This window comes from Hippoglossus stenolepis, chromosome 16 (genome assembly GCF_022539355.2).
Source record: "Hippoglossus stenolepis isolate QCI-W04-F060 chromosome 16, HSTE1.2, whole genome shotgun sequence".
NCBI classification, from domain to species: domain Eukaryota; kingdom Metazoa; phylum Chordata; class Actinopteri; order Pleuronectiformes; family Pleuronectidae; genus Hippoglossus; species Hippoglossus stenolepis.
This window is the reverse complement of record NC_061498.1, coordinates 11,638,833-11,647,359: the sequence shown is the minus strand read 5'-3', so window position 1 is coordinate 11,647,359 and position 8,527 is coordinate 11,638,833. Positions and strand designations below refer to the sequence as shown.

General features: G+C 40.8%; 1 protein-coding gene across 1 annotated transcript; it reads right to left on the bottom strand.

Annotated features, from left to right (window-relative positions):
* Nucleotides 1-337: 337 nt before the first annotated feature.
* xab2 (XPA binding protein 2) lies at nt 338-7,053 on the bottom strand. The gene is made up of 19 exons (XM_035181297.2): nt 6,881-7,053; nt 6,408-6,556; nt 6,077-6,200; nt 5,770-5,967; nt 5,272-5,406; nt 5,006-5,170; nt 4,740-4,884; nt 4,484-4,635; nt 4,234-4,353; nt 4,007-4,138; nt 3,301-3,432; nt 3,030-3,143; nt 2,766-2,928; nt 2,481-2,671; nt 2,209-2,331; nt 1,938-2,103; nt 1,613-1,739; nt 1,384-1,490; nt 338-1,253 (listed from the first exon to the last, which is right to left on the bottom strand). Exons 1-19 carry the CDS (start codon nt 6,914-6,916, stop codon nt 1,192-1,194), a joined length of 2,541 nt encoding a protein of 846 aa, XP_035037188.1. The 5' UTR covers nt 6,917-7,053; the 3' UTR covers nt 338-1,191.
* Nucleotides 7,054-8,527: the final 1,474 nt, after the last annotated feature.

Genomic DNA, 8,527 nt, shown 5'->3' with positions numbered 1-8,527 from the left:
CTTAGGAGGATTACCTCTCAGCTATTTTAATCTAATTATGACAGAAACTATTTCGCCCTAGTCAGTACATTTTCCAGTTCTGCCAGTTTAACTCTTTGTGATGGTGTGGCAACAATTAAAAGCATGAGGCCTTTTCCATGAAACAATGAAGTAGATCGTCACCTTCCAGCATACACGTGTTGAACATGTATTATAGGAGCCGCATTTTAGTTGTGTGTGAATAGAGGACAGTTGCTAGACTGTACACACAGCCAATATATCAATAATGTGAGACTTGGATGCTTCAGACTCCTGCTCTGTGTTTCCTGGAGCAGACTTTCACATACAAGTTACTGTATTTATCAAATATAAATCAATTTTTATTTTTATGCAAGGCATTGTAAATAAAGTTTCAGAGACTGGACGAGACCATCTTGACACAGCCAGGGTTGCTGGGAGGATAATTCACAAACATCAAAGTTATGCAGTGTGGCAATAAGAAAACATTACAAATTCTTGTTTGTACACGAAGAGCTGTAAAACTGTATTGGGTCACAAGTAGCATTTCTATAGGAATACTTATATCCTCAAAAGTCACAACCTGCGACTTTAATTACTCCAGGTTTAGTTAACTATGAATGTTTTTTTTCTATTATTCAAACCATTGCACAAACTGTTTCTCGAGAGCACAATACAAAGTAACCAAAAATCATGAAATCAATATTTAGAACACAAGACACACCTACTGGTGATCCTCAAGCCAACAATGGGAAGCTCCACTTTCAAGTGAATGCTCCAGAGAAGAAACTACGCTCCTCCCCTACGTTTTCTAGGGCAGAGCTTCCTGTCAGAGGAAGATCTCTGCATTTATTACGTGTACAAATGTGTTTTCACTGTAAATTCTTTTACAAATGTTGTTCCGTAACAAAGTCAAACAACATCAGATTTCAATTAGAGTTAACATGTAACCACAACAGTATTTCATAATAGAAAAAAGGCTCAATTGCACAAGTATCTTGAGTCACATACTAAGGACTGACACCTTGTGGCCAAAACTAAGGTTTGCTTCTTTCTATACTGAACTTCTCAAATTGTTTTCATCACATTGTATTAAAATAAAGTGGATACAACTGCATATTTATACTAAATTAAAAAATAGAGCCTATTCAATTATTACAAGAGATTGCAAAGTTCAGTGAGAAAAGGCATCTTTCATTCGTCTTTAAGTCCTCCAAAGACAGCTGTGGGGACGCTCTTCTGTTCAAGCTGCACCTCTGTAAAAGGCCCAGAGGAGAAGACAATAAGTACATTGATTTTCATTGATAAAACATGTCAGTAGTCAAAAAAAGCCCCACATATTTGTGTTTTGCAGCTGAGGCAAGGGCTGATCCGTGTGCCACTCACCTTCTGGTCCTTGGCCTTCGTCGTCATCCTCGTCATCATCAATGTCGATCTCATCAGGATTAGCCTGTTTGGCAAGCTCAGCCAACTCAGTGCGAGAAGTGTCACTCCTGCATAAACACATGAGGAGAATATGACCTAAGAGTCTCATCTTCCTCTGAAGGATGTCGTCCAGTTTCGTAAAATACAAATAATCATTTCTAATTGAGTAAAAACAAGATGAACCACAAACCTGACGAAGAGAATCTTCTCTTTGGGCTTAGGTTTGTCCTGCTCGGCTTCTGCAGCAAGCAGGTGGGCTTTCTGCTCCAACATCTTCATGTCATCAAGTCCCATCTGGCCTGGAGCAAGGTCTGACACTGGGAACGAGTGAAAAACAAATACAACCACAAACATTAAAAAACACAAATAAATGAATCCATCACTTTGTGTGCGGTTCTAGTGTAACCTCAGGATTTGGGGGGGGGGGATGCAGCATGTGTGGTTCATACAGTGCATTCATTGCAAGTAGAGAAAATACTTGTCACAGAACAACAAACTAGAGTGTGGTCACTCACCTGTGGTGCTTGTTGTGGCCTTCATCATCTGCGAGGACATGAAGTTGACCTGGGTGTTGTATGTGGCCTGGACACTGCGTTTGATCCTCAGCATTTCTCTAATGGTGTCCTCGTTTCCATGGCGGATCTCAAATTCTTTCCAGGCCTGCCAGAAGGTAGCTGTCACCTGAAAGACCAAGTTCACGGTTAAGTCAGGAGAAATGTAACATGTATACACCATTGATCGAAGCGGGACATTTGATTAAGAATGCCTGGAGGTGGTTTTGCTCACCCTTGGGTCACAGATCTGGGAGCAGTAGGAGTAGATTGCTCTGGCCCGATCAATCTCACCCAGTTTACTCTCCATGTCAGAAAACCGCAGACACATGTCTCTTGCATGTATATCGGGAAGGACCTGGTAAAATATAAGATTACAATTCAGAATTTGAGTTATTATAATACTGAATAGGATAATTGAACATATGCATTTGAATTTTCCCCCAAAAAGTTAATTTAAGACAACATTTAAATTTCATTATCAAGATTAGAAAAATGTTTCCATACCTCAATGGCTTTCTGGTAAATTGCTCTGGTATAAGTGACACCATAAATTTCAGCTGCTCTCTTGATGTAGATATTGAACATGTGATGTCTCTCATCAGTGTCTACTGCCTGTGTCGCTCTTTCATATACAGCCATGGCATGCCGGGCCAATCCATACTCTTCCTCCAATTTGGCATACAACAGGTATATGGCTGAAAGGAAAGGCACAGGGGAACAGTGTGTTTGCTTAATTAAATTCAAATAAAAATACAAAAGTTGTCAATGTCCCTTTAAAAAGCTGCTTACTCTTGGCAAACTTGGCGGGGCAGCCATCAAGGGCTTGTTCAAATAAATCTCTTGCTCTCTCCAGCTTCTTGCCCCCGTATCGATCAATGAACTTGGTGAGGTAAGTGTTCCAGATGTCATAAACGTTGGGCCACCTGAAGAGAGCGATACCGCGCTCATATGCCTGAAACACAGCAGGTGTTAACAAAGACATTAATAATTCTTCAAATTGGCGCTGGGCATAGAAGACTGAAAGTAAATGTGGGTTTAGTATCGTGTTATTACTTTGAAGCTCTCCTCAAAGTAGTTGTGCTCTTCAAGGAACATGGCATAGTTGATGATGATCTGTGGCGTCGCGATGCGGAGGTCAATAATACGGTCATACACTGCCTTCGTAGACTGAAATGAAAAACAATACAATTGAGAGAAAAGTGGCATCAACAGTTAAAGGATATGACGATTCTAAGAGGCAAATGTCCCAGAGTTTAACTGTAATTTAAATCAAACCTACTGTATTTGGTTGGCTTGGAAACTTAGTGACATGGAGTGAACATACCTGGAAAGAGCCAAGACTCTCCTCCAAGTCTGCCAGCATAGACCAGACCTTCAAGGACTTGTACACCCTGTTCTGGACTGGCTCAGATGCATCAAAGTACTCTGCTTTCTTAGATGGGATGGCTGTAGCTTTCTATATGCAAATCATGGAAGAAACAAAAATCATATACACAAAGCATTTATACACACATTCATGAGTGGATTCATTCATTTAAGAAATTTACAATCCAGTACATTTCACTCGGTGCTCAAAAGCATTTCAATTCATGCACAGGGACATGCAAGTATTGGTAAACAATAACACTTTTGTTTAGATTTTATGATCTCTAAACAAGCAGAGCTGCAACAAATCTATTTTATCGGGCTCTAAATTGCACAGTGTTCACTAAGAACTTGGTTTTGATTCCCCAGAAAGTAACTGAACATCTGTGCATTGTCTGAAACGTTGAGAGAACTCAAGTCAAGGTAACCATTATACAAAACTTCTACACTAAAGTTTATTAAAATATGTTGCATCAGATATTATCTGTGATCAACTCTACAGTTACCAGGTCTTAAGTTTGAAAATGTGCCCTTAAAAAACATTTGACGACAAAGAATATCAAACGTTGTAGTTTCTCCGTCTTGCCACTAGATGCTACTAAACATCTAGCATAATATCTATTGTACAGACTGCACCAATAATAATCCCTGCAGATGGGTCTCACCCTCAGTATGCGCAGTGCCTGTTCATAGTTCTCATGGCGAAGCTCCATCTCTCCATATTCACACCACACTGCAGCAAGATCATCCACCTGCTTGTAGTTCACCTTGGTAGCCTTCTCAAAGATCGTTCTGGCCTGAGGGACAGTTAAAAGCAAAAAATACAGAGTCTCATTTGATTTTTAAGAGCCGATAGTTTGAAAACCAGAGTGAAAGGACCTCCATGACTTACATCATCCAGCTGCTCATTCTCCTCATAGAATTTAGCGAAGGAGACCCAGAGAGAATGAGGCTTCCCTGTGGCCTTTATTGGATCCACTGTCTGTACTGCCTCAGTGTAGGTGTTGATAATCTGCAAAACATTGTGAGCATGGACACATTAGTACAGAGGCAGTGTTACCAATGTGGTGTTTGTTTGCAACATGAATTGTGTGTGCACTGACCCCTGAATATGTATAATATGTTAACGACCCAACACTCACCTGTCGTGGAATGTCATCATACAATTTTACCCGCTTGTGCCACTCGTGCACATTATGGGGGTTTTGCCTCAGCAGAACACTGTTCAAAAGGAGGGGCCGCCGGGCTATGAGCTGCTCAAAGCGGGCAAGTCTAAGCTCCAGGTCGATGTCATCTAGGAGGAGAGGCACAAAGAGTACAGCATGCATGAGAAGAGACGTGAAATCAAGGCGTGTACACATATTGTAGTTATTAATATTAATGAATCCACACACACACCTTCTTCATCCTGCCCATTCTCAGCAGTGGTCTCCATCTTGGCTGCAATCATGCTCTCCTCAAACTGGGCATAGCTATCAAACACTTGTGTGAAATCCCTCACCGTCACCACTGTAAGGATGGCTTCCTCGTATACATCGCGGGCCTGACGTAGATAATTCACAATCAGTGATTCAATCCAGCACACTGTAAATTACTATTAGTGCAACTGAGCTACATGCGTTAAGTGCTTTATGATATGAATAAAAGAGTAAGACGAAACATACTTTCTCAAAGTGGCCGCTCCTGATGTAATAGTCAGCTAAAGAGCACCAAAGCTTTCCAAGTTGGTCAGTGAAGCGGGTGAGGCCTCCTCGGATGATGGCTCCTACATTCAGGGAAGTCACCTTATCGGGGTTCTGGGAGATTAGGTCGCACAGCTCATGCCACAGCTGTTCAAGAGAAAAGTAGAAAACAGATTTATCGTTTCATTTTCAGCTTTAAAAGTATAAAAAAACTGTCACATTGGGAGGTGATGAGACTAAAATCTTACTTGATAGTTAGATTTTCCCTCTTTGGACACAAATCTTTCGTCATTCACAACAGCTGCCAGTCGCACAGCAGCTTCATCCAAGCGGCCAACAGATCGTAAGTAGTCGATGTAGTCCTCTGCATTTTGTGGAGAAAGCTACATGAAACAAAAAGATGAACATCACATTGTCATTATCCCCATGAACAGTAATCTTAAACAGTTTGATTGTAATATTTTTAGGAAATGTCTTACTCTTACTATAGCTCGATATAGTATGATGTTATGGCCTTTCAGATAATTAATTTATCTAATTACGACTTAAGCAGCCAATCCAGTAGCCTTTCTCTCAGCTGAGAATCTTTGGATATTTACAGGGACATACATTCAGAGATGTCATACCACAGCCCACCCATTACAATGAGATGTCAGTGTAAACACAATTATAAAATCTAATCCGAAGTCATGACATCCTTAATATCAACTGCTGTATGGAAGTGGGGTTGTGCACCATGCTCTCACCTTAAGATACCTACGATACACACGGATAGCGGTCTCAGGCAGGGACAGGTTACGGGCGAAGCGGAGATACAGAGGCCAGATGCGCGGGTGCTGAGTGACAGGAAGTGCTCGGAGTGCACGGTCAAATGTTCGCCGACTTCTTGTGATCTTGCTCTGAGACACAAGGAACTGGCAGTAATCGAGCCATATTCTGGGCATCTAGTTTGAGGAAAGACTCGTGTTAGTTTCAAGCACATCACAGACCACGGTATCACGTTTTGTTTTCACTGTCAGGACTTTCAGGATGGAGTTTGACAAGAAGTTTTACCTTATGCATGAACACCAGAGCCCTTTCATGGCAATTATTGATCTCTTCATAAGATGATTCCAAGATGCATTTCCCTTTGACTTGTTTCCGTCTCTCTCTCAGGTAACTGTACCACAGCTTATAACTGTAAATAAGCGGGCAGTGGTTATTAAAAACAGTTCGATAATAGGCAAGTGCTTTTAGACTATCAAAAAACTCATTAAAAGTCAAACTTATGAACTTTCTTTAACAGTGCCTATCATGTTTTGATCTGTGGAAAGGCTTGACATCCAAAAGACCTGATTTGGGATTACGGTTAGGTTGTTTTCATTAAGCAGCCTGTGTTAGTTACCTGCCAGGCAGCTCCTTCAGAGCCCGCTCATAGATCATGTTCAGGGTGGATTTGGTTGCGTTCTGTTTGAATTCGATGTAACGCATCCAGCACTTGACCGAGTACGGGTTCCGGATGATCTCCTCTTCATAGGGAAGATCATCGTCCTCCTAACATTGAGAAATCACAACACAAAACACCATCTTAAAAAAAAAGGAGTCGACGTAGCCTGTGCTAAAGCTAACATTAGCGCACCGTAACGTTACAATAACGTTTAAATTAACCGGGAACAAATTAACGTTGACCACTGTGAGCACACATTTCATAAACGTTTAATAAAGTTGTAGAAGACAAGCATGTACATAAATCTCTGATTCCCAGCCTACGAACCACAACAACTTAAACAGCTAAACAGCTAGAAAGGGTTAGCTAGCTAAACCCGTTCCCACCAAACGTTAATAGCTACAGTATTATATGTGAATGGGGTAACTTACAAACATAACATCGGGTTTTTCGTTCAACGACGGCATTTCTTCCTAAAAAGTGAAACGAACGGGACAACAGCCGCTCCAGATAATAAGAAACGCAAACTTTAGCTGAAGCTAGTTAGCGGACCTCTCAAAGCGTGTAGTCCTGAGGGCTACTTCCGGTTGCGTCACAGAGTGCGCCACGGCGTAGGGGGAAACTACAAAACTCAGGATGTTTGTAGTCCGGAAGAGATCCTTTGTATGTAGACCATGACCTGAAACTGTGCACAATTGATTTAGCTTGTGCTTTATCTGACCTTTACAAAGTCTGTCATTTAAATCATGTTGAGTAACTTTAGCTCCTGTCATTTCTCGGTGCCCTGGCAACCAGTATTAAAACAACAGCTACAAATCTAGCTGTCACATTCGTTTCCCATCTGAATTTTAAAACACACGTTAATGAAATCATTAAATCCTGCTACTTCCATCTACGAAGTCTTTTCAAAATTAAATCAATTCTATCTCTCCCTGACCTAGAAAAGCTAATACATGCCTTTGTCTTTTCCCGTCTAGACTATTGCAACGCCCTGTATACATGCCTTAGTCAAACCTTATGACGCTGCTCCTATTTAAACTAAAACAAGCCGTAGGTCTCATATCACGCCAATCCTTGCATTAAATTCAGGATTGATTTTAAGATTCTTTTAATAACTTTCAAAGCCCAACATGGGCTGGCCCCCACTTACATTTCGCAACTGTTAACTCCATACAATCCCAGTCGTAACCTGAGATCGCCCATCCTGTCCTTGTTAGCTGTACCTAGGCCAAGGCTGGCTGCCCAAGGTGACCAGGCTTTCTCTGTCAGGGCCCAGAGGCTCTGAAGGATATAACCTTGTGTGTCCGGATTTTGTTTTTTTACAGTAATCAGAAATAAGATACATAATTGTCTTTAATCTGTGCTAAGCTCTGCTGATGAATGCTTTTATACAGCACAAGAGAAATGTTGCACAATGCAAAACTAAGCCGAGTAATTATGGCTCAAATGACAGAGGGTCATTTGAGCCATGACAACAAAATACAATATAAGAAACAATAACATTGTCTGCATTAACATAAAACAGAGCATAGCATGTATTCATTATCAGAGGTACATTTTTCTTCAAATAAATTATATCACAATATATTATTCTCATGTTTATCTGCAAGGGTGAAATGTTTGTCTACATTTTAAGCATCCACCATCTTGACATGTTGGTTTACTACACTTGTGGCTTCTAGACACAGATAATTGGGAATACAACTGTTGAGTCATTTTTTCAGTTACAGTCATAAAAATAATTGTAAAACTATTATTGTTTAATGCAATGTTAATGCTTCTGAAAGGCACTTGGAAGGCTGTCAGCTGTCTGTGTAGGATTATGTATGTGGATTTATTTTGGAGCCAATTCCAGCAATGTCTGAAAATGAGTCGCATAGTTTTTCAAGGACACTAGGTTTCCATAACAGCAACAACATCCTCAGAATCTAGTTCAGCCCGAGGATAAAGACCTTTGACATCCGAGTGGGACTTAATATAGGTCTTATCTCAGCCTGGTTGGCAAACACATTTCTATACCTTTTAAGGCGAGGTGTAATACCACTTGAACTTTATAGAAAGGGCCTTACATTCAGTTT